This window comes from Perca flavescens, chromosome 21 (assembly GCF_004354835.1).
Source record: "Perca flavescens isolate YP-PL-M2 chromosome 21, PFLA_1.0, whole genome shotgun sequence".
Taxonomy (NCBI): Eukaryota; Metazoa; Chordata; class Actinopteri; order Perciformes; family Percidae; genus Perca; species Perca flavescens.
Window position 1 is genome coordinate 16,419,606 of NC_041351.1, and position 26,425 is coordinate 16,446,030.

Sequence of the window (26,425 nt, forward strand, 5' to 3'; positions counted from 1 at the left end):
TAAAGCAGTATGCACAGATAGACATGGGACAGGGGAAACCACACTGATGTGTAACCAACCACACACACAAAAAAAAACTGCACACAAACCAGCCGAGAAGTCTGAGGACTGTGACCCTTTGTTAAGGGTGCACCTGTCTAAGGGCCACCTGTTCCTCTGCCAGTCAGCACCCAGAGATACAGCAGCTGACACAGTCATAAGTCAGTACCAGAGAGAGAGAGAGAGAGAGAGAGAGAGAGAGAGAGAGTAAGATTGGATTTCATTTCTATTCTCCAGGGACATAGAGGGGGAAGAAGGGAAAGGGAGGATGTGAGCTGATTTCACGGTACATTGTAAGTTGTCATTTCTACACCACCCCAAAATGTCCTGACTGTCAAAAACGTGTTTTCTGCACCGTGGACATTCTCAGAGCAAGAACACAAATTGTCAGACTACACTCTGCAAGTTCACTCTCAACCAAATCATGTAAACACATTAGATTTTGATTCTACAAGCCAAACCTTCAACTGGGTAAGCAAAGTTAAGGCTTCAGGTCACACACACATCATCAACCCTGTTCAAGTGTCCACGAAGCAAGACAATGTATCTCTAGATACAAGTTCATTAACCTGACCTTGCCCTCGGACCTGCCTAACTCCCCTAAACAGACAAGCAGAAGATAACATGTCCATGCTGTTGTTGTATTACCCTGTTATGTGCAGTAAAGCGGAATAAAATATAGAAAGACTTTATTGTCATTTTATAGAATAAAAGAAAGAGAGCCGTCATGTGAAACCACGTTTAAATACGAGGCACTGTCACATAATCGATCTATTTGTGGCCGAAGTGTAAGCCTGTGAGCCCTGTCACAAACACTAACATTGGCTATACAGTGTAGCCAGATGAGAACTCTGAACAATCCCATTGAGACAGCGCGAGCAGAGGACGCCGGGGACCATGTAAACAAAGACACTCTTATTCAATCATTTGGTCGACGTTACCGACGCTGCCCTACAGTTGTGTACTTCGCGAAGTCCACTCACAAATCGGTTATTCTTACCTCAAGTCGGTCGAAGGGGAATTAATCCTGTTTTTCAGTCGTCTGTGCGTTAACTTTTCGCAGCCATCGAGACGATAAGTTCTTCCCGGCGGATTGTACTTTAGCCACCGTAACCTTTCCAGGCTTTAGCTTCGCGCTCTTCGCTGCATGTTTCAGACATCTGTGACAAACACGTACACGTACAGTTTATTTTCACTCCGTCGGGTATTCGGGAGACTGATGTGACCGCGTAGCTTTTACCTACAACAGCCCAGGAAGTAAGGAGAATCTCCAAAGAGCAAACAGAGAATGCACGTGCGCCAAATGCGTACCGGGTGGTTGCTAACTGCTAGCGAGCACACGTTAACGTACGTAAAGCTTTTCAAGAATCCGGGGGTAGAAAACTCAATTTCCCATGTTCAACACGGATATTTGCAACTAGGATATCCGGGTACAAATGCAATGTACAAATGTCGTTGCCTTTGCATATTTATTATTATTATACCTAACTAAAATACATTTATATTCAAATGTGTGATATCGTCTTTCCTTTTAATTTTGTTAGCCTGTATTGTAAAAATACCCTTGCTGTGGTTAGATTTCAATCTTGAGTTTCAAATCTCAGAGTAGATTCCCCGTTATACCAGCTCACAGGCCAGGGTCACACAGCGGCACTCTAGTGTCATCTAGTGGACCTACATTGGAACTGTCCGAGTTGAACCATTGGTAGGCTATCAGCAATTTGTGAGGCTGAGTGTGAGGTGTAAATGGAATAAAATAGATAATTTCACATCTTTAAAATGTCCATGTCATCTATAAGCTTCTTTATCTATTTTTCTAAAATGTAGTAGTTTTACTTTTATATAAAGCAGCTATGATTTTTTTTTAAACTATTTTTCTAAAATGTAGTAGTTTTACTTTTATATAAAGCAGCTATGATATTTTTTATCTATTTTTCTAAAATGTAGTAGTTTTACTTTTATATAAAGCATATGATATAGTAGATGGGGGCAGAATCCTCACTGGCTTACTGTATAAGGCAAGTCCTATCATTTCGGGGAACATATGTAGGAGCACTGAAACCCAATAAAAAGTAACATTTGGGTCCAACAAATAAGACCCTCTGACAACCAATAAAATGCTTGTTATAGACTATTATTACTACTACTTTGATTGCCGCTAGGGTAATGTTATTGGTAACATTATAATTGATAGTTATGCTTATTGTAATTATGTGCAATATGGATTTCTGTGTTGATATTGTGTTCATTACTGTCTTGTGACACATTTGTGTGTGTCACAGATTTAGATAATTTGACAATGCAGACATATGGTAGTGGTCTCAAAACATCTGCATCTGGCCAAAGCACTACAGTTGAAAATAAACCGGCTGGCTAACACTGGCACATTTACAGAAATGTTGATTGATGTGCGTTGTCCTTTATAAATAAAAATAAATGAAATATCATATCATATCATGTCATATCACTAGTGCAGTTACTCCAATGATTGTTATTGCTGTTGCCACCATCAAAGTGTGTGATTGTTTTGAAGCACTCAAACTGCACCCTAAAAATGTATTGAACCTAAGGAAATCATCAATATCATATTGTAGTATAATATTATTATCTATGGCCACTGTTGCTACTACAGAATGCAGAATGATATCAGGTGGTTTGGGTTCTGTTACTTATAATAGCCTATACTCTAGTAACCATAGTTGCAGGCCATACATGACCTTTTACACCAACCTGTATGCTTCTTGAATGAATGCTTATTGCCTTGTCAGCTTGATAATGGAAATTAAAAGTTAAAATATGGCTCTAATATTCTAGGAATCTTTGTTTTGTACAAATCACTTGGATATTGCATGTATGGATTATATTTTTATATTCAGGTTGACGTAGGCTATTGCTCTAAAGTCATTTACCTAAATGGACCTTTTCAGCAAACTCTAAATCAAGACTAAACTTAATTCCAGTTCACTCATAAGGTCGAGAACTTTCGATTTTCTTTTTTACTATAGGCCTACACCTATCTTGAGTTCATATCAATTATATAACTCTGCTATTTCTGTTTAAACCGCAAGTGGAATTTATATTTCATTAGGATAAAGTAGCATGTGAAACGTTCAGTGAGTCTGGATTATCTCTGTTAATGCCGGTGTCACCAGGGTTGTTTGAACCGGGGAAATTCAGAGGATTAGGCCAATATCAACAGGGTCGGTGTAGCCATACTGCAATAATGAGATAACAGAGCGAAGTCTAAAAACCTTTTATTGCCATTAAGATAATTTTCCTGTGTGCAATCAATCGCCAAAAATTCACTTGGATGTGTGTTTGAACCATTGTAGAAAACACAACGAACCGGCTTTGTGTTGGGTGACTGATTGCCTGCCAATTACAACCTTGAAGAAAGTTCATAAATTAAAATTATAAGTATAAATCTCAGTAGGCTAATATCCTTTTAACATCCTTGGGGGAAATACATCCTTCCATCGGTTAAGAGACACAATCAATAAATATCTGGGATTACAGTGATTTATCTTCAGGGCTGATAGTGAGGCGGAGCAAAGCATCCCTCTGATAGAAGCAGGCAGAAGAGTTGGGAATGAGTCTGGGCGGAGAAAGTTAGTTACTGCTGGTCTCTCACATGTCGGGTAGTAAATTACAAGTGTTCACGGTCTACAGTATGCTTAGAAAATGTTAGCACCGGTGTGACATACTTAATCTTTTGAGCGGTTGAGTTAAAGTAGCTAACACGGTCCGGGAAGGAAACGAAGATTTCTTCGTCAAGAAGGTAACGTTATGCGAATGAATTAATCTTTGTACACTTCTCTTTTTTTTGTCTCTTAGAGTTACACTTGTGCACTTGTTCTACGCTAGAGCAAAATAAGATAATTTCAGTCGCGACTTTTCTTTTGTGTGTGCGCTTGAGCTAACTTATTATTATTTTTTTTTTAGAAAGGACAGAAAGTTAGCTAGCTAGCCCACTTCACTAAAATCTTCGTGGGTGTATTGTTTCCAATGGCCAGAGTGTCGGTGCGTACACACTGTTGTCATGACAATGCTAGGGAAACCCAGCGCGAGGCACGTTGGGAGACACAAAAGACACCAGCCTCAGTGTTCAGCGTGGTTTAAGGACTTTCATTTCGACACACAAACTCCCCCAAAAGTTCACTGAAAGTCTAAAACAAAGACCGCAGGAAGTGTAATGTTATTCTCCTTTACTCTTCTGCGTGGAAATATCAAAGAAAGCCAGGCAGCGTTGCTAAGTCACTGCTATCCTGTGTCAGTGGAAAGAAGAGCACTTTGGGAGGTAAGGGGGGGTCAAGAAGGATATGTGAAAACTGTTAGGCTAAGGTGTGTCCTGTGTTTATGTGAGACCACTTGTGACCCTGCTAGCCAGGAAAGGGATGCTTTTAGTCGGCTCTTTTTTCTTTTTTATGGCCAACACACACACATGTGGAAATGACTGGCTTCCACAATAGTGAGTGAATAACACAATTGTCTTAGGGGAAAAGGAAAAAGATGTGTGTGGGCGAGTTGGGGGCAACGATTGCATTGAGGGACAGAAATGTGAGTGTCATTGTATATTTGGTAGGGCTTGTGTGCATGTGTGTGTGGAGATAGTAGGAAGGTGGGGTCAGGGTTCCTTTACATAACCATGGACTCATGAGAGGACACAACAGTGGTGGAGGGGGGGCACTTTATATATATATCACTACTGCAGATGTTACCACACACACACACACACACACACACACACACACACACACACACACACACACACACACACACACATACACACACACAAACACACCTGGACACAGCAAAACAGGCAGCTACTACTGGCATGAGTGTGACTTTTGACAGGCAGGATAAGCTCTCCCTTTCTGATGACTCATGATTAAACTTGTTTACAATCTTGTTCAAGGGACGTTGTCACAAGTCCAGATACTAAAAGATGACAGTCTTATGGACCAGTGCCAGTACTTGTCATTAAATGCAACACCAGCAAAATATCCTCCTACTGCTCATACATAACAACACTGGGTGGCCAAAACACTAGGAAGACTACACCAAAGCCAGAAAGTTTGCTATATAAATGATTATTATCCATATATTGTATCAATTGAAATTGTCTCTAATTTTTATAATTTCTATTTTATATCTTTCCAATATATCTAATTACTCATGGAACTTAAGAGCGCTGTTGTTGCATTCAGTAGCACCTTGCTGTTAGAAAAAAAAAAAAAATGTAGCTTGAAAAATTACCTGAACAATAAATCAATTATCAAAATAATCAAGTATAGCAATAGTCTTTGGAAGTTCGCTTTTAGAGATGGGAACATTGTGTGACACATGTCATCTTATTACCATGATAATGATGGTGTCATAATGCACAAAATTCTATGGTATGCAATAATATACGAGTCAAGCAGATATTGTAATTATTTTGTACAATTAGCCTATTAATGATATTCTGTTTCAATGAATGGTTTTAAACCAGGGAGATATAAAAATGTGTAACACATTGCATGTCATCTTAGTTTTTTTTTTTTTTTAACACATAACAGTAGCACCTATAGCCTACTGTATGTGTGCTAAAATGCTAGAGAGCAGAGCAGTATGAATATATTTATGATAGTAATCTTTTCAATTAAAGCAAATGAAAACTTAAAATAGTGAAGTAATACAGAGGCTATCTAAATGAAGTCGACAATACATACAGTATGTTTAATAGCTATACATTACAGGCACAGAATTGCTTCCAGTCATATGAATTATGCATTTAAAGATAATGGCAACATATTGCTGCATTGATTATTTGTCCTGCCAATGATCTATGTCGGCCTTCCCTCTCTCCTTGTGTGTTGGGGCATGTAGCCGCATCTTCTCAGTCTGGCTTTCACCCGCAGGGCCTGGGAGCACACCGACACACACCGACACACATACACACGCACACACACACACACATACTCATTCATACATACAGTCATGCACATGGGGCAACATGAACAAGCATACATCAAAGATACATCTGTTTCTTATGCATGTTTGATGGGACAGGCAGGCAGTGGCTGGCCACTGCTCCAAGTTACAGCACAGATTATTATGCATGACTAGGTGGAAGCAAAGCCGTGAATGTGGATGGCTTTGGTGAGGGAAAGAAGGTAGATATGTGAAAAGAGAAATGAAACATGAGGAATGTGTTCAATACTTTTACATAATTTGGTTTAAATGACAGTTAGCCTAGATGACCTTTAGGCGTATGATGACCAAAAAGCTACCACCACTAAGTCTAAGTGAATAGGGGAGATCTGGATAGAACCGCAGCATATTATACAGCTGAGACACTATTGACTTAATAACTCTTTTCTCTGTTGTGCAGTTGTCTTTTGTCCCCGCTGTTTGATGTATTGTTGGCCTTTTTAGCTGCGAGCAGCTGGTACAAGTCCCTTTCTCTGGTTGTCAGTCTGTTGCCCAAAACTTTGCCATTCTGGGACACAGTTGGAACAACTGTATCAGTTTGTTTCCCAGACAAGGATGAAGCCCAGTCCAAGATCATTTAGGAAATTGCTCAAATAATGTTTATATTTATGCTAGGCTTAAAGATCATTTAAAAGACATATCAGTCTGAGCTTAGATTAGTTGGTAAAGTCTGTTTGCCACATCAGACATTCTGACTTCTAAAAAATAACAAAGTGAAAAATTCATTTCCCCAAGGGGATACATAAAGTACTTCTTTCTTCTTCCTTCTTTTAATTCAGTCCAGTTAACAAAGACAAAATGTTTCTTTAGAGATTAATGTATTGATCATCTTAAAAAAAGAAGAAATATTTCATCTTTAATGTCTTTAATGCTTATTTCTGTCTTACAAATACTCAAAAAAGAATTTTAATTTACATGAAATATAGAAATTTTATAAAATAAAAGCAATTTTCAAATTTCAGAAGGTTTAACAAAGTAGCAAAATAATCAGTTACAGCACAAAACACGTCAAGAAAAATGTCGGTGCATGTAAAGGGAAGGTGAGTTAGGCCTCCTGCTCGCTGCCTGCGTGGCGTGAGCGTGGCGTTTCTGTTGCGTGTCAGGTGCGTGGCGGCTACGTGGCGTTTTCTACGTCTTTGCACACCAGTAACGTGTCTGATGCGGCGCTGTTGCTGCTAGCCTTGTCTGGACACACGTATGTTTCCCATTGATAAAATGAAATAATATATACTGATTTGATTACAGCAAAGACAACGTCGGCAGTATTGACGGCAAAATAGGCTACAGAATATTTTGTTCTGTACTGACAGGTGCAATATTTGAAAATCGATAATTATTTATTATTATTTTGTTAAATTACATTTATATCTGCATTTATGTCAAAACCTAGAGACTTTCAAACGTCAACATGTCATTTATTAATATGTATTTGTGTCTAAATGACACATAAACATCTTTTCGTATTCTATTTTGCATGAAAACGCTTGCAACACGCTTGCGTGTCGCGTGAAAAATAGCCGTAGGTCCTATTTCTAGTAGAGATGGTCCGATACCATTTTTTGCTTCCCGATACTGATTCCGATTCCTGAACTTGCGTATCGGCCGATACCGAGTACCGATCCGATACCAGTGTGTCATATATTTTATTATTATAACAGCTTTATACTACTATCCCTGTATGGATGTGATGTGATTTCTATCTTTGTTGTCGGTCTGGCTCAGGTTAAACTCTTTGTAAAACATGAACAAACACAAACAATGAATGCCCCAGAAATTTCTTTTATCATCCAGTTTGACAGTCAGTTATAACGGAAAAAGAACATTAATAAACTACTTTAACGTAGATTTTCTTTAGGGCTTTATTACGTGGTATCGGATAGGTGCATAAACTCCAGTACTTCCCGATACCGATACCAGCGTTTTGGGCAGTATCGGAGCCGATACTGGTGTCGGTATCGGACCATCTCTAATTTCGAGCATGCACGCGTTTTCGAGATGTGCGTGTCACGCAGGCAGTGTACAAGCTCTAATCTGTTAACATGAGAGCTGAAATAAAAACGGATACGCCACGCAGCTGACACGCTCACGCCACGCAGGCAGTGTGCAGGAGGCCTTAGTTTGCATTTTCTTCACCTTGCAGCACAATGCCACTCTGTCAACATCCGCTGTCTTTGCTTTGCCAGGATTTTAAAATCAGTAAAAGATGGATTTTGGCCGACTATCAATTGCAAATAAAAATTGACTGTAGCAGTTCTTGGCACAAAGAGACACGCGCATGATGGCGCATCCCAAATTAAAATGAAGTTCACCTTCCAAAACATTCAGCACTTTGGATCAAGGGAGAGTCCCGTCATTTCAACTCGACAATATGTTTCCCTTCTCGCCAGATGTTCTGCTTGATTAACATGCAGCCTCGGGGCGAGAGAGGTGTTACCACCCATATGCAGTTTATCCAGGTGCCGCAGCTCTGCATAATGAACTCGCATTAACACAAATAATATTCATTAGATTCATGGTGTGTTTCCTTGAGTGAGAAATAGATGTCGGTGTTATTGGCATACAGAAAGGTTTGTGGGCGAGTCTTTCTGTGTTAATGTGTTCTTGTTCATGCACATTCTGTACAATCAAGGTTAACTGTGTGTGTGAAGAAGAAGAAGATAATATACTATATCCATACCATGAAGACTTAGACTTAGATTTAGACTTCTCTTTATTGATACTTTTGGGATGACTCCCGCAAGGAAATTGGATTTCCAGCAGCAGATTTCAGCTTACAAAACACTTGTATCGAAAATAAAGAGGTATAAAAATACAGTATAGAAAATACAGTATTAGAATAACAATAACAATAAACTTTTAGCTAAATATAGGAAGTAAACAAAAGTAAATAAACAGTAAAACAATAAACTATAGATAAATAAAGATAAATATATAGGACTGTATATGGCATTGTGGTATTAACACATGTAAAAATACAATCATTAGCACAGCTATTTAAGTAGGCCTATGTACCAAATGTAAAAATCAGACATAAAACCAATGGTAGTTGAATAGGTTTTTGCTTTGCCGGAATGAATTGACAAAGATGGAGAGAAATTGATGATCCTGACCACTTTCATTTGCATCTTCAAATTCTTTAGATCCCTAAGCGGAGGGATCCTAAATAGTAATTTTAAATACGTACAGGAAAGTCCAAGACAGCAGAGAAACCAAGGCTATCTCTGTTTCCATCATAAATCACACAGTATGAAGACAACTTTGAAACTCAACACCTTAAGATCTGAGAGGCCTACTGAGGCCCTTAAAGAGACAGAGAGAGGCTGACAGATGTAGAGGCACAGACAAAAGACAAGGCTATGGTTTGAGTGATTGCATGTCCTGTATGTTTCCAGAAACATCAGTGAGACCTCCGGTTCGAAAATGAGTGATGATTTGGATGAATGAGTGAAAGATAAGCATACCCCATCTGCTCATTCATCATTTCTCTCTCTTTCACATACTTCTAGGTGTATGCGCGCTGCTGCCGGCTAACATGTATATACGTATGTGTATGTTCTCAGGTGAAAGCCAGGAGTCTCACTTGTGAGAGGAGGATTACCAAGTCAAACCTGGGGAGACACTGGAGCCCAGGGGTGCTGGAATGGAGCAACTCATTGAGTAAGAGAGCTTCTTAATTAGTCTTATTTGAAAAGTGGGTTTTACACAGTATGTTAACATGTTTTTATTGTGTTTACTAAATGAACTTCCTGTCTCTATTTTGGGGCTTCCTGGAACTGTTGTTGCCCAAACTTATGTTGTGAGCATTGTGACTGGAGAAGCATTTCAGCCATATACAGTACAGGCCAAAAGTTTGGACACAGCTTCTCATTCAATGCGTTCTCTTTATTTTCATGACTATTCACATTGTAGATTCTCATTGAAGGCATCAAAACTATGAATGAACACATATGGAATTATGTACTTAACAAAAAAGTGTGAAATAACTGAAAACATGTCTTATATTTTAGATTCCTCAAAGTAGTCATCCTTTGCTTTTTTAGTAGTTTAAACTGTATATATATATTCAAAGCCATGAGTTTTCTAAAAGCCATTTTGAAGGCAGAACCTTTTAAAACACTGATTTAACAGCACTAGCTGGAAGGTTTGTAATTAAGTGTTTGCACAAGCTGAGGTGAGGACATTTAAAAGGAAGCATGAAGATACGACTGACTGACTGACTGACTGTCTGTTTGAAATACAACATCTTGACAGAAATTGAAAACAAGCTCAGTCACACTGTTCTTTATGGACACCTCTTTTGGCAGCTGGTGACATCTAAACACACGCTGTGTGTTTCTCTGACTTGTCTCTCCCTGTTTTAGTAGGACAGGTTGATGAGGTGCTTGAAGGTGGTTTACCGCCCAACGTGTCTGGGCATTTTGGGAGCCTGATATTTACTATATTTTAGCAAAAACAGAGCTCATCATCATCCACTATGCAAAAGGTTGCCTTTTTGATTTGAAGAATGGAGTTTCTGGATACACAGTCATAGAGTCACAGTGAAGCAGGGAGGACAGGGAATACAAAGAATATGTAATCCTGAATTTGCACGCACAAATCAGACTCACAAAAATCACGCAATTATACATAAACACAATTTTTTTTACTCCATGTCTACCTTTGCAGCAGTGAGCTAGCAGAAAAAAATGAAAAAAGCCTGGGAATAATGCCACAGAGGAGCGATAACCAAACTGTCTTTGTGCAGGCAAGCTCACGCTTTTGGGGGATGGGGACTTGATTTATCTAACCCTACATACCTCCAGTCCTCCTTTGTGAGGGAACGTTTCTTATCAACAGTGCTAGACTTGATAGATACATTTTGACATCATTCCTATCTATCTATCTATCTATCTATCTATCTATCTACTGTGTATATATATATATACAGTATATATATATATAGCTAGATATCTATCTAGATATCTAACTATCTCAAACTATTATGTGTTATTCTCCTCAAAAACCTGGTTTTCTTCTTTCCCCAAATAGTAGGCTCCTTTGCAAATACATCCCTTCCCCTCTTTGTTTCTCAGTGCTGCTGTGGCTGAGCAGAGTGTGATAAGAGCCATGGGGAGTTGTATCTTCTTGGCTCTATTTGCATGTCTTTTCCCCTTCTTCTCAGCCTATTCTGCAGATAGCAGAAACCGGATTGGCATTGTGTCTCTGAGGTGTGTGTGCACACACAGTACAGTAAGTGCTGGCTGTCTGTCTGTGTGTGTGACTGTTCATTCAAGTATATTTGTGTGAATCACACTCTCCTTGTCATTTCACTACCTATCTCTCACCGGCGCGGGTAGATGCAACATGTATAATTCATACCTGTGTCTGTGCCTAGGAAGGGGTGCATGCTTTCCCTCCTACCCACCCCAACCTGTCAAGTGAAACCATTCATTTACAGTATATCTGTACTGGCCCCCCTCGTGTCTCACATTGACAGTGACGCATCAGTGGTTGTTGATTCACCCTCCTCATTATCCAACACCCCCTGGCTCCTTTGCCAATATGCCTAGCTGAAGTTACCGACCTGCCGCTGGCTTGCGCAACTCTGCTCTTCACCTGGGCCTGTGACTCACTGGTGAGTCATCGCAACAGGAAAAGGGGCTATAAATGCACCTCCAAGCAAGGGCAGTGCACCCACACAGTTGTGTACATGGTGCATGTGTGCACATGAGCACACACCTCCCTGTTGTTACCAAACTCTGTTGGAGTCACAGCGTGTTGATGTTCATCGTGGTGTGTGTGTGTGTGTGTGTGTGTGTGTGTGTGTGTGTGTGTGTGTGTGTGTGTGTGTGTGTGTGTGAGCACACACACACACACACACACACACACACGCTGAGCACACACACAAAATTATTTACAGTATACTAATAAACACAATTGTAATAGGTTTTTCAGTCTTTTTCAGATAAGAACCGAAAAGCAGAACCAGTAATTGTTTGACATTCAAATGACTGTTCGGTTGACTCTGCCTCGATTAGATAGCCAAGCATAATGATGAGGACGGTTCTGATGTTTGTAATAAATTGGGTTCAGAGTGGCGGGCATTCAGCCACTAGATGGAGACATCACCATTAGTTTCTAACACGAAAGGTTGAGTTCACAGAGTAAATGATATATTATTATCTTCATGTGAATTCGCTGTTGACTATCATCATATTTCCTCTCTTTCTGTAAACTGATATTTTTTTTTTTAAGGATGGATGTTTGTTACTTGATTGAAGATGCCGGTTCATAAATTAACTCAAATTGTAGTAACAGAAATTTAAGTTTGGGAGAGTGGGCGATAATGCCACTTCATTTTAATTCCCTTATAACATCGTTTCACATTTCCTCTGTCTCCATCAGTTTTGAACTCCTAAGAGGCTTATCTGCTGATGTGTTTCTTGTAATAGTCAAACGCACACAAAAATGGAACTTGCATATATGAAATCAGAAAGATGTTCCTGAAGTGTGTGGCTCAATATTAGATTGTACTGTTTAATATCCCATGACACAACCTGTCATGTTGTGACAGTTTAACGCAGGTGTGTGGTGACAGCTTTGTAGAAGTGGGCCTCTAGAAACCTCATCATTTCCCCCTGTTTCTCTTGACAAATATCCCACTGGTTACGTAAAGAAATGCACGTATCCAAAATCAGTTATTCCTATGGGATACCATACCACTGCTTTAGAGATTGACATTAAATCACAGTTAAATATGGCTCTAACATTCCTCAGGGGGATTTCCCTTTCCTTGCATTTTTTCCAAGAATGCATCTCTTTGTAAAAAGCCCGCTACATTTGAGTGGTATATCAAAGCAAAAAAACATCCTCAGCATACAAAATCAACCAAAAATGGGATAGTGAATGACATATATTCAAGAGAAGATACTGTATAACTCCGATTACTGTCGTCACAAATGGAGAAACAAATCTGAAAAAGATTCACTAGTGTTGGGAAGGTTTTACAACATTGACTACAAAATTGGATGAAATTGACCATAAGTCTTTTTATTTTTATGACAAGCTGATGACTTAAGTTTGGTCAGCATTTGAATGGAAGAGGAGTTGAAACGTTTTCTTAAGCTGTTATTGTGTTTGGGAGTTGGATTCTGAAATGTGTGCAAACTGATAGCATCTAGTAGATGATTCATGTTCCCTCGGAGACACTAAAAGTGTCATCATCATCATGCTGTCAGGGATTTCAGCAGTGCTGGATTTCATGTGATGGATGGAGCTGTTGTGTGATCATGGTTAGGGTCATTCTGCACTGAATACTGAAGAAGCAGCCAAACCTTTACCTCGATGAGTCTTTTACACTGACATGAAGTCCGTCTTCAGAGCTCTGTCCAAGGTTTATATATCGCCGCCTTGGGCAACAAATAAATGAGATGGCCGTTGCGCAGCAGTGGAAGCTTTTAATAGCTCATGGATGTCCCTCTTTGTCTCTGCTCGCATCAGAATCGTTTGTCTGGAACAGCTGTCCAGAGCAAATTGACCAGTTCCTTTTTCAAGGGATTGAATTACTTGCGTCAAGGTTAAACTGGCAGAAATCTGATCAGGGGCTCCCACTTTAGATTTATTCACACAGCTTATGAAGGAATCAGTGTAGGGAAATTGAGGTCCAGGCTATTGCCTAAAAGGCAATGGCCACGTTGTATTAGGGGACTGTACATAGTATTTCAAGGAAACCAGAGGCAGAAGGGATGATGTTAAAAAAAAAAAAACTATTACCTGGAAATCAGACTCTTCAAAACCCCAAGTGTTATATACAGGGGTCACTGAAAGGGGATGAAAAGTGAAGTAATGTAAAGTACGTAGAGAAAAAGACTGTAAAGCTCACTTGGGCTGCCGGCTTGTGAGTAAGATGTCCCATAAGGCTTGTCACAAATATCATTAGGTCTCTTGTGGCTTTTACTCAAGTTGTGTGAGTAAATAGATAAGAAGTGTACGACTTGAGGAGTAGAGATAATATGTTTATTCTTGATCTTCACTCTGACAAGCTGAGTGAATAGCCTACTATCTGTCGCGGTAAGCAGGTAAGCAGAAAGGCCCTAATTGCTCATTTGGGGCTGAGCTGTCGGGCTGAGAGAATGCAGGGGTGCACAAACATGTTGCTGCCACTGCCGCAGTTTGTATGGATCGTTTTCTTTTAAAGATGATTCATGGGTGCTCCAGCTTTCACTGGCTCCTTCGTGTACCTACACCAAGGGGGTAAGCCAGCCTCCACAAAGTGTACCTACTATGGAGCCATTTTGATACTAATAAGCCATCCCCCGCCGTTAGCATTCCATTGACTGCCATTCATTTTGGCGTCACTTTGACAGCGAATAACTTTACATCTGAACCGTTTAAAGAATCCATTTGTCCATTGTTTATTTCTAAAGAAACACGAGAATGTATAAAAAGCTCCATTACCTTGTACCTCACGTTATGGGAGCCATAACGCCATAACAAAGCTTTAATAGACGTTTTTATTACAATAGGCTAACGATTGTGTCATAACCACACGACTTTCTGTCGCACAGTAGACAAATTACCGTATAGTACAGGAGAAGCTCGCAGGCAGTTTTGACTTACATTAGCTGTTTAAGTTTAATTACTAATGTTAACTAGCATTTTAGTTAGCAATAATTAGCCTGTGTCTATGTTATCTCCTTACATATACCTACGCTCTCTGTCTCTGCAAGATTGGGAATGATTAAGATTTCTCTTGGCACAGCTACCAGAAGACTTCCAACTTTCAGACAAGTTGCTCACGTCACATTTACGTCGGCAAGCTCAGTTGGAGGCTGCTCAGTAACGCTCAGCCATCACCGGAAAAGTGCTTCTAATATCCTTCACTGGTCTCCGTTGCATTTCTACGGCGTCGCTTTGTCCATTCATTTTACTGTCTATGACCTACACACTGCAACGTTTTTACCCAAATCACCATTTTAGCTTTATAACAATGCCTTCTCCCCCTTTACCCAGGGTATAGTATAACATAAAACTCTACACTTCTACACACCCCTCCTGTAGTCCTGCCAAATACACAGGCTCAGTGTGAAATGAACACAAGTAGCTGTCTGAGGGAACACTAAAGCTTCCTTGTCAAGCCACAGGTTTAGGATTTGTTTGGCCTCATGATACTGACGTCAGACCAGTTGTTTTTCCTCTAGCTGGCCTGTTTGTTTGATCAATGTCACAATTCAGTCCTTAATCAAGGACTGAATTGTGACATTGATCAAACAGGAGGTGTCTATTTGTGTTACGTTCATCATTATGCTTTCATGCTGAGTTGATGTGTGTGTGTGTGTGTGTGTGTGTGTGTGTGTGTGTGTGTGTGAGACTGATTCTCCAAGACTGTGCGAACAGCATAGCTGGAAGGTCTTATGTCTGTGTCTGCAGATAGACAGGATCTCAGCACACTGTCGAAACCTTCTACAAACACTCACATGTGCCTACGGACTAACACATCATTGATCCTTTTTATTGTCATTGTGTTTTCCTGTTATCTCTTTGTTGTTATAGTATCTTTTGGTGCGGTGTGTTTGGTGTGTTTAGTGTGTGTGTGTGTGTGTGTCACTAGCGTCAGAGGAATCGGAGCTTTGTTACAAGACACTCATCCAAAAGAGATTCTGATTGCGTTGTGCGTTGCGACCACGACCGGAGGAGCATTTATCTCACGTCGTAACACTCCGCCTCCACATATACACGCAGAAATACATACAGCACCGGCAGCTTAATCACTCTTTAGACAAAGATGAAAAAGAGGAGTGACACACGGCGCAGTTCAAATCTACCTGAACTGCCGCATAATGAATCACGGAGGGCGGTCGGCTGGAGCAAAAACAGAATCAGTGGTGGGCCTCCATCAAAACAGACTAGTGTGTGTGTGTGTGTGTGTGTGTGTGTGTGTGTGTGTGTGTGTGTCTCACTGGAGTATGGTAAAATTATCTTCTGAGATGTTTATGTGAGAGAAAAACAAAAGCAGCAGTGAACATATTTAACGGCTGTGTGAGTGTCAGTCGCTTGATTGAAAGGGAGAGAAATAAGAGAGAGGTCTGTATTTTGGGGAAGGAACATGCGTCTGTTTACTTAGAGCTAGTTAACAAAATATTGGACTCCACTTTTTTAAATGCAGGGTTTGTCCCTCTTACCTTCTGATCTCTGTGATCGGACATCAGTATGGTTTTAACGTCAAGAAACAGTTTTACTTTGCACCCTAGAAGTGATGACTCATGAGCAATTTTAGAGGCCAAAGCTTTTTTTGGGAGGTGAAAGGAGTTAATAAGAAGTTAGAAGTCAGCAGCCAATACTTACATTTCTTCATCTTTTACAGTATTCAGTCCAGCCCTCAGGACCAGAAGCTCTCTAAATCGCAGTATGTCTGACTGGCATTATGCAGACTGGGAGGGGCAAGGTGATAGAGGTTAGGTTATAGAGTGAGGGAGGAGGAGATGGATAGACAGGTAGGACAATATGTAGTTACAGAGGAGATAGAGAAAGAGAAAAATAGACATTTTGTTCCAAGTCCTCCAGGCAGAGCATTTCCATTTTCCTCTCTGAGGTTTATTAATGGCATTTCACTGTGCTGTGTGTGTGTGTGTGTGTGTGTGTGTGTGTGTGTGTGTGTGTGTGTGTGTGTGTGTGTGTGTGTGTGTGTGTGTGTGTGTGTGTGTGTGTGTGTGCAAAGCTTGACTGTTTGTTTGTGTCTGTGCACTAGCGGTGCTCTATTAAAAATACATGCAAATGTTGAGCTGAGTTTACATTGTTGCCATTACAACAAAGGTTTTGAAGAACGTGTGAGCTCAAAGTGCAAGGTACACCAGAGCAAACAGATAAAACCAATATGGACAGACGATTGAAAATACACAAAATGCCCTATATATAAATACAGAGAAGACAACAAGCTAAAAACATGTACATAAAGGGCCAAAGGTTCACTGCTCAAGAGTTGAACAGCCTCAGGGAATGTTCTTCTTTTGATCCCTAACATTATTCAGAGGGTTTCCTTCCTGGGAATGTGTATGCACATTTGTCTGTGCCCACACCTTTAAACAAAAGAATCGTTCCTGTGAGCCATAGTAAGAAGGGCTTTCACAGACATGGGCTCAGAGATGGTCAATCACGATTGTTAAAAGCTCTGAAATAGCTCTGAAATAGTATGGTGACATATGTATGCCAATGTGTGCTTGTGCTTTATTCCACTAAAAGCTGAAAAGGAGACATATTGCATGAGGAATTATATTAAGTTCTTCTTGGGATCTTCAAGAGTTCTAAGTGGATGTAATTGCCATTTTCTGAGTTTGACTTTTGGCTGTTTTGGCTCATCGGTGCAGGAGAAGTGCAGGCGTAACTAATAACAATAACGATGTGTGTGCTGTATGAGGTTGTCCCAATAGTGGCACAGTACCATGGATTGTTAATCCATTTCAGCTGTGTCTTTCTGAGCTATGTAAAAGGCTTATTATTATGAAGATTATTGTTTTCCAAAATACAACATTATTTACATTTGACAACAAATGTTGCTTAACTTTGACTTTAAGAGAAGACAAAGTAACGTAAGTGCATGACGACATGGTTAACCAGATTACTTTTACAACCTTTTGTTTATCATTTAGAAGTACTCAATGAAAATAAGAAAGCACTCTGACTCAGCGCTCAAATGCAAACAGGATTTCTAACATTGTCTCTGTATAATACAGTTGTTGTCAGACTAGTCTACATCCATGACGTTCCACATCCGGGATTGCTCTCGTTCTGCTGGAAATTCCTCCGGATGCCACTCTTTTCGGATGTCCGTCTTTGGATGTCCGCTACCTTCCGCATTCTTTGTGTTGTAATTTTACTGTAAATCCTAATGAGGACTATGGTTAACTGCTCCTCAGATCTCTGCAGGGTAAATCCAGACAGCTAGCTAGACTATCTGTCCAATCTGAGTTTTCTGTTGCACGACTAAAACAACCTTTGAACGTACACATGTTCCACCAAAACAAGATCCTTTCCGAGTCTACTTTGCAGCAGCACCATGGTTCCGCTCGGCGCTTTCCACTGCCAAAGACGATCGCGATTGTTTTGTTGTTTTTGGCCTTTATTTGACAGGACAGCTGAAGACATGAAAGGGGAGAGACGGGGGGAATGACATGCAGCAACGGGCCGCCGGTCGGAGTCAAACCTGGGCCCGCTGCATCGAGGAGTAATTCTCTATATATGGGCGCCCGCTCTACCAACTGAGCTATCCGGGCACCCGATTGTGATTGGTTTAAAGAAATGCCAATAAACCAGAGCACCTTTTTCTCCCATCCCGGAATGCTGTATGGACTAGTCAGACCCTCCTCCGCAGCTCTGTGGAGGAATTTCTGACAATGCGAGACTATTGTCAGGCTGATGCTGCACTAGCTTTCAAGAGTGATGCCTCTCTTGTGTATAATGTGCACACATAAAAATGTATGTGAATGGGAAACCGTATGACTGAAGTTTCCTCTTTGCTAATACAAAAGATGCAGAAGCAGGGACGTCAAGGCCCTGACACTGCAGAGAGAGATGGAGATAATCTTAAGGCTGCTTTGCTGGGCCCTTTACTAATGACTCATAAAGACTGTGGCAGGGCTCATCCTCAGCGTGTGGTGTATGTGAGTGTGTGTTTCTGATTCTAAAAAGGGTGATTATCATTCCATCAGGATGTTAAAGATTCTTCCGGTGTGCTCCAAAATGATGGTGTTCCTTTTACTGTGGATAACTTAGATTTTGTGTGCGTGTGTGTGGTCCTGTCTGACTAATCACAGTAGGGAAGGCTGCTGAGTGCTGCCGCCACAGTAATTAAAGGAAGAGCTTTCTTAAGCTGTCTCTCACTTTCTTCATGGCTGGCTGTTTTTCTATCTTGTCAAATGAGCTGGAGAGGAATGATGTATCAAGGTGTCTGCAGTGAATAGTTACTGTCACTCTTCAGTGTCAATATTGATTTTACACTTATTGCAGGAATGCTCCATGTGCACGTAATAGCCCGACAGATACAGGATTTTTGAGGATAATACCAATTAGGGCTGGGCGATATGGAGAAAATCAAATATCACGATATTTTTGACCAAATACCTCGATATCGATACCGCATCAATATTAGTAGTGTTGACTATTGGTGCTTTCACAAAATATTTACACAATGAGATTTTTGATAAATAATCATCAGTAATGTGGATATAATGACTAAGTGGGTAAAGGCTAATAATAGAACAGTTACAACAGTCTGGTAAGTTCAGAAAATGCCATCATTTTACTGTAATGCAGCCTTTAAAACCAGGAAAAGACAACACTTATGCCATAATCACGATATTACGATATCCAAAATCTAAGACGATATCTAGTCTCATATCACGATATCAATATAATATCAATATATTGCCCAGCTCTAATACCAATATTTTTTTTTACACAAACGCATTACATAAGCAAACAGTTTTGATAAAGATCCCCTAGACTTGATTATTTACACAAATGTCTGCAAGTTATACTGAACATTTTACAGTGTTAAACTCATCAGTGCTTTAATGGTGACACTGTTTCTATTGGCTTCTCTGTCCAGTCCGACACAAATGTAAAACTACTCAGATGATGTTTGTGTTGTGCAAACGTAAAACTACAGTGGCCGACAGGGTCAAACGTATAAAACACTTGCCCACCACCAGAGGGACCCAGTTCAGCAGTGCCCTGGCAGTGTCTGTGTGTTGAATGCTGGTAAGGCCTCACGTTCTGCACTAGAAACTCCAGTTCTGTGACACTCCTGTCTGCTCGAAAAAACACAAAAAACAGCTGGTGCCATGTGTAAAGAAGGGGGCAACAGAGGTGTCAGGAAAGACAGGGATTGTTGCACACATGGGGAAAACACAATAACTAAATTGTGGAGATAAAAATTTACAAAGTACCTCAAATGTGTCTGATAACAGTTTCATGTTGTCCTGCCTCACCTCTGTGTTGATCAAAATCTAATTCCTGTTGCAATACCCTGCTGGTCTAAAACCTGAATGTAATGAGCTACCTCACACTTTTTGACAGCTGACTTAATAAATAAGTCATGAATAGTTATTTATTTAAATATTAATCATGATTGAATCTTTCAGCATTTACATTAAAGGTCCGATATTATGGTCATTTTTAGGTTCATAATTGTATTTGGGGTTTCTACTAGAACATGTTTATATGCTCTAATGTAAAAAAAAACATTATTGTTCTCATACTGTCTGTATAGCCTAGAAATGTAGACACACCCTAGTGGCAGCAAATGTAATTTTCAGCCAGGGTCAGTCTAGCAACTCTCCGTTGGCTTGCGAGCTGGAAAAACCAAACTCTAGTCAGGCCAATCACATCGTGTATATAGTCAATGGGCGGGCTTAACATAAGGACGGCAGAGTTGCGACAGTTCCGCGTAAATTCCCTGCTACTTGGAAACCAAGACGATGGCTGCTGCTGCTGGCGGACAGCGATCTTTTGAATCGGCTTTGGCCACAACTCTAGAGACTTGGAGTTAAACTTTTCTTTGAGAAAAGAACAAGGAACGGCACTGAAGTCATTCTTATGTGTGTTCGGAGTTTTGCCGACCGGAAACGGCAAAAGTTTAATCTATCAAGTAGCGTTGCTCTGGTTGGTTGTAGCGCTATCATATTGCGTGCAGACGGAATTTGAAAGACAACCGTTTATCCCGCCCCTCGGATTGAGCCCTGCCAATGGTGAGTTCCCAGACCCAACACCTTGATGTGTGTCTGGCTTGTCAGGCTACTGTATTCACCCTTTTTTCTGAAACACTCCCTTTTAGTGCCTGTCTTTAAGCTCCAGTTGTGGAAATTGCACAGTCTGCTCTGATTGGTCAGCATTTCCAGAGCTTCTGCAACCGCGCTCTCTAAGTGTCTGCACTGTCGTTGCAGCCAGGGAATGACTGTAGCGGCTCTTTCTACATTTATATAGTACTGAAGCCCTGCTGCCAGCCAACACTATTTTAGAGCCAAATGCAGCCTAAAGGCAAAAAGAAGCCCGAGCTATCAGTAGTTTGAGCTCAGCTCTTCCTCCCTGTGGTGGTAAATTCCCCTCAGAGCTGTTCGCTCCATTGCTGCCGTATCCTTTTTTTGCCAAGATTCACTCTTTCTCACTTTCATTGTGTCTTCCTCAATCTTCTGAACTCCAGCTGTCTCTGTTTCCCAACTCTTCCTTCTTTCTGTCTCTCTATCTCCCCAGCAATTCAAAACAGACAGCCTCATTCATCAGCCGGGAGTACCGTATTTTCCGGACTATAAGTCGCACTTTTTTTCCTACTTTGGCTGGTCCTGCGACTTATAGTCAGGTGCGACTTATATATCAAAATATATATAATTTAACATGCTTTTACATGTTAATTCATACTGAAAACATTACCGTCTACAGCCGCGAGAGGGCGCTCTAGGCTTGTGACAACTAGAACGCTCCTCCTAAAGACAACTGAGAAAGAAAAGAGATAAACTGCAGGTAGTAAAATATGCAGCCGAAAACGGTAATTGAGCAGCAGAAAGAGAGTTTGAAATGAGGGAGAAACTTATGAGGGAGACTCAGCGAAAAGGTGACTCTTACTGCAACGAAGAAAACAAAGAAAGCTAATCGGCTAAGCGTGGGCTGGAACGAGTCGGGAGGGGCTCGTTCACGGTGCAGTTACGTCTCCACGCCTTTTAATACATCCATGCTCCACGCCCTGGTAGCTAGTTGTTCTGTGTGCTATTGTATAGTTCAATAACTGTTAATGTGTAGTTTAACATACTGGACACCCACCGTATTCAGCGTATTGTTCTGTGTGCTATTGTGTAGTTGAATAACTCTTGTATTTATATTCTAAATAAATGTGACTTATAGTCCGGTGCGACTAATATATGTTTTTTTCCTCTTCATGACAATGACACTTTTTTGACTGATGCGACTTATACTCCGGAGCGACTTATAGTCCGAAAAATACGGTAGGAATATTCAAGTAGTATTTTAATTCATAAACATAGGCTGATTTTGTCCTAGGTGTATGGAGTATATCTTTCTATCTGCCTTTCACTGCCTCTATTGCAGTTGTAGGTAACAGCAGTGTTGTAGACAAAACAGCTATCTCAAGCATTAAGATTATGTTCCCCATATGGTTGAAGAAAAAGGAAAACCTGGGGGGCTGTTGATGCTGTCTGTATTCCTGTGCAGCAGCAAAGGACGTGCGTGCATAATATCTGTTTTGCAAATGTGTATTCACCTGCTGTAACACTGCAGATTTATGGTCAAATGGTGTCAGCAAGGATGAGGAATGCAGAGGCTTTAAGAGTCATAAATATTACACTCTGTGCTCACCTAATTTTTCTATCTCTGTTTCTTTGGTATTCTCTGTCTCTCTCTACCTGCTCTTTCTTCCCAGGGACTCAACATGCTTCTGCACTACCAGCATGGCACACACTCTACCATAGCACCTTATCATGGTCATTGCATCACATGGTCAGTCCGTACCAGACCTTTGTAATCACTTCACAAATTGTTAACTCTTTAAATGTTTTTGAGTGATTTTTATGTATGTGAGATATGTGTGTGTATGTGTGTTTGTTGTGTTATGGTTGTCTAAGCTACAGGATGCCTAAAATTTCCCTTGGGATGAATAAAATATCTATCTATCTATTTCTCTATCTATCTATCTATCTATCTATATCCCTTTCTGGGCAATATAGTCAGACCATCCTGCTTCTCGGTCGGGGGAGGGGTGGTGCAAATCATGACAGAGAGGGAGAGACTGAAGAGAATTTTGATCGAGAAGGAGAAAGACGGCAGAGACGGATCGATAAGCTGAACTCTTCAGCGCAGGAACCTGCAAATCTCGCCGAGCCCACACCTTTCACACAACGTTAACTGCAGCGTGGGATCACAGCAGAGCCAACAGGCGCAGAAACACACACACACACACACACACACACACACACACACACACACACACACACACACACACACACACACACAGATACACACTGACACATTCCTTTACAGGCATTGCTTCAAATTATTCTATTAATAGTAGAGAATTATTCTTTATTTATTATTATTATTTCATTGTTTCCCCATCTTCACAGTATCTGATCATTACTGCAGTGGGCAGCTACCAATTGGAAACTACTAATTAGCATTTATTTTGATAATTGCTTATTCGTTTAAGTCATTTTCCAAACAAAACCGTCAAACATTAGATGGTTCCAGCTTCTCAAATGGGAGATTATATAGTTTTGTTGTGTCTTACATTATGTTAATGTGTGAATAACTTTGGATTTTAGACTTTTTTTAAAAAGAGACCTGAAGAAAATTGTGATGCCGTTTTTTAAAAACTGTTTTCTGATGTTTAGCAGACCAAACCCTTAATAGTGAAAGTAATCTGCAGACTAACCAATGATGTAAATAATTTTTAGTTGCAGCCCTCGTGGCAAGGCTCACAAATACATCATTTGAGCAGGAACAAGTTGTGTGATGATCACAGACTTCCATTCCACTCATGCAAAAATTTTATCGGTGTTTTTTGCCCATAACCATAACCAGTGCCTCCCAACGGCGCCTTCCAGGCACGGCTGTCTGGAAGGTGCCATTGAGAGGCACTGGTTATGGTTATGGTTAAGGTTAAGGTTATTGTTAGGTGCTTTGAAGGCAGCTGTCGCTGCCTGGAAGGAGCAGCTGGGGGCAAAAAAACCATTGAGCTGCTAAAATTGCATATACTGTATTTATTGGTGTATTATTGTGTAGCATATCTATTTAGTGGGATTGTAGCAACTTTGATTGCCGCTGATCTGAGTGAAACTGGCTACTCCTTATGAGGTTGATAAAGTAGATGTGAGCTGACCAGTTATTGTACAGTACATGATCATTCCAGCAGTGTCTCAGATTAGTTCTGGTCATGGTGCCACCCAACCTGGATACTTTCCTCAAAGCTGTATTTTATTGTCAATGATTATAAGAATGGTAAAAATAAGATGAACACTGCAGTGGGAGGATTATAATATTTCTTGAAGTGTGGGTCCTGGCTGCTTTAGAGAGCCCGTTGCAAGTGTGAGTGCATATAGAGGGGGAGGAAGGAGAGAGCATGGGGAGAGAGGGAGGATGAGAGGTAAAGAAAAGGGAGGCATGTTGACTGAGACGGGTGAAAGGAGGAGCAGACAGCTAGAAGGGATGAAGAGGTAAATGGAGGATGCACCCGAGAGATTTAGCCTGAAAGCAGAAAGAGAGAGAAGAAGACACCTATTCTAAAAAAAACAAAAAAAAAAAAAACAGTGAGAACGAGACAGCAAAGAGACAAGAATGCCTGTATGTGTGGGAGGAAGCCACACACACACACACACACACACACACACACACACACACACACACACACACACACACACACACACACACACACACACACACACACACACTTCCTAACGAGCCCTTCCTCAATACCTCCTTTCCTTGTATACTTCCCTTCTTCTTCTCTTCCCTTGCTGCCTCCCATCCTTTTTATATTCTGAATGGATTTCAGACACACACACAGGAGGCACCATCCGGTCAATCTGGCCAAACCTCTCTGCTTGTTTTTCATTATTGATGAAATTGGAGTTAAATAGAGCTACCCTTGTACACCACACACGACATAGACACAAGTAAACACACAGACAAACAAGCAGAGGTAGTTTTGGAGTGGAGCAGTTACACTTCAGGTGGAATGTGTGTGTGTGTGTGTGTGTGTGTGTGTGTGTGTGAGAGAGAGAGAGAGAGAGGAGGGAGGAACAGAAGAGAGAGATGGAGAGCCAGACAGAGTGATACACACAAAGCTCAATCATTACCACCTGCTCTTCCGCTTTGATCGTAGGTTTGCGTGTGTGCTCACCAAATGCCCTAATGGTCGTGTGAAAGAATTCAAGCGCGACATAGACAATACGCGCTTAAAAAAAACAGAGAGAGACATAGAAAGAGAAAGAGGGGGGTGGGCTTAGATACAAGCATCATAGCAGCTCATATTCTCCCACCAGCTCTTCTCCAGCACACAAGACCATCGGTGAGCTACCACCTCCCTGCCTCCTCTCTCTCTCTCTCTCTCTCTCTCTCTTTCTGTCTGTCTGTCTGTCTCTCTCTCTCTCTATCTCTCTCTCTCATTTTATCTCTCCTTCTTGTTTGCTCTCCAGTGAGGGGGCAGTGCTCCTGCAGTTACAAACGTTACTATTTCCAGAGAGTCAGTGTATGAGCTCCGCGCGTCGTAGCAAGCGATCGAAAGAGGAGAGAAGCAGAGAAAGGCAGCGTGGGGTTTGGCTCGTTCTGCACATTAAGAGCCATGCACGAGAGGATGAGAGAGCGCAGGGAGACTCGGACCTGCGGCTGATGCCACGCCGCGCCGCCAAGCCAAGTATAGAAGCCGAAGAAGACAGACAAGCCGAGAAGTCCCGTGACGAGAAGCTTTGCAGAATAGAACCAGAAACATTTCTACTGATCAAAACGGAAAGAAGGCAAAAGGGGAGAGGGAGGTGGAGGTGAGCCGAGAGAGGAAAAGATGGCGAGTTTTGGGAAACTCACAGACTACTTTAATCGCCGTAAGTCTCAAGAGGAGCTGCGGGTGGGCAGGAGCACGCAGCGCAGTGGCAGTTACTGCTGCACTGTGGCAGAGGCCAGGTAACCTTTGTGTATGTCTGTGTGCGTCTGTCTCTGTGCACAGGTATGCCAGGCTACATGGGGGCATGGCACACTTTGTCTCTGTGGCTGTAAACATACATTGTCACGTCCCTGTGTTTTTCTTTGTGCAACAAAATGGGCTTGTTTACATGCTGTGTCTTCAGAAGATTATGGTATCGTTCTTCTTTGTACATCACACACACTGTATCTCAGTGTTTTAGACCCAACTGAATGATTTACTCATTAGATATTATTGATGTGAATATAACATAAATAACATATGTAATAGAGGAAGTTAGCATTGTTTAAAATAAAAGTCAATCTATATCCATGTGTCTGCACTTATATACAGTAGGTGTTTGTGTATGTGTGCGTTGTTTGTGAGCATGTAAACATGTGTGTGTATGTATGCATGCTTGAGCAGCCATTATGTTACATAAGTGTAGAGGTGCAGTGGTGGTGTGGTGTCAGGCATGGTGCTGGCTACTATGGATTCTTCCAAATGACGCACCACTAAATAATGAGGCTCTTCTATACAGACAGAGAGGATAAAGTCGAAATGCTGCATGTGATGTCGATGAGAAGGAGAGACAGGATACATTGGCACTGGGAGCTTCCCAGTGGCAATCACAACTCTTTACTGTTGATTACTGAGAGACTCCAGCAGGGAATGTAGGGGTTTCTGTAATTGCCTTGCTCAAGAGCAGATTGACAGATTTAGCATCCAGGTGTTTCCCAGACAATCTTAATGCTGCAC

At 41.0% G+C, this 26,425-nt stretch overlaps 2 protein-coding genes across 4 annotated transcripts in view; one reads left to right on the forward strand and one right to left on the reverse strand.

Moving 5' to 3' along the window:
• Positions 1-1,271, reverse strand: part of capn15 (calpain 15) — a 41,818-nt gene extending 40,547 nt beyond the window's left edge. The window contains exon 1 of the mRNA XM_028568050.1: positions 1,040-1,271. The gene's annotated coding sequence lies outside the window, so the exon portion shown is untranslated. The remainder of the gene's footprint in view (positions 1-1,039) is intronic.
• A 2,316-nt stretch (positions 1,272-3,587) lies between these two features.
• ankfn1b (ankyrin repeat and fibronectin type III domain containing 1b) overlaps positions 3,588-26,425 on the forward strand; it is a 146,159-nt gene continuing 123,321 nt past the window's right edge. Inside the window, exons 1-2 of one of the 3 annotated variants that reach the window (XM_028568531.1) lie at positions 3,588-3,817; positions 9,573-9,669. In XM_028568531.1, the coding sequence (XP_028424332.1) occupies positions 9,653-9,669 (17 nt within the window). In that variant the 5' untranslated portion in view covers positions 3,588-3,817; positions 9,573-9,652. Of the gene's footprint in view, positions 3,818-4,120; positions 4,337-9,572; positions 9,670-24,449; positions 25,669-26,425 lie in introns of those variants that run through there. The other 2 variants (XM_028568532.1, XM_028568530.1) reach the window with 2 other exon arrangements.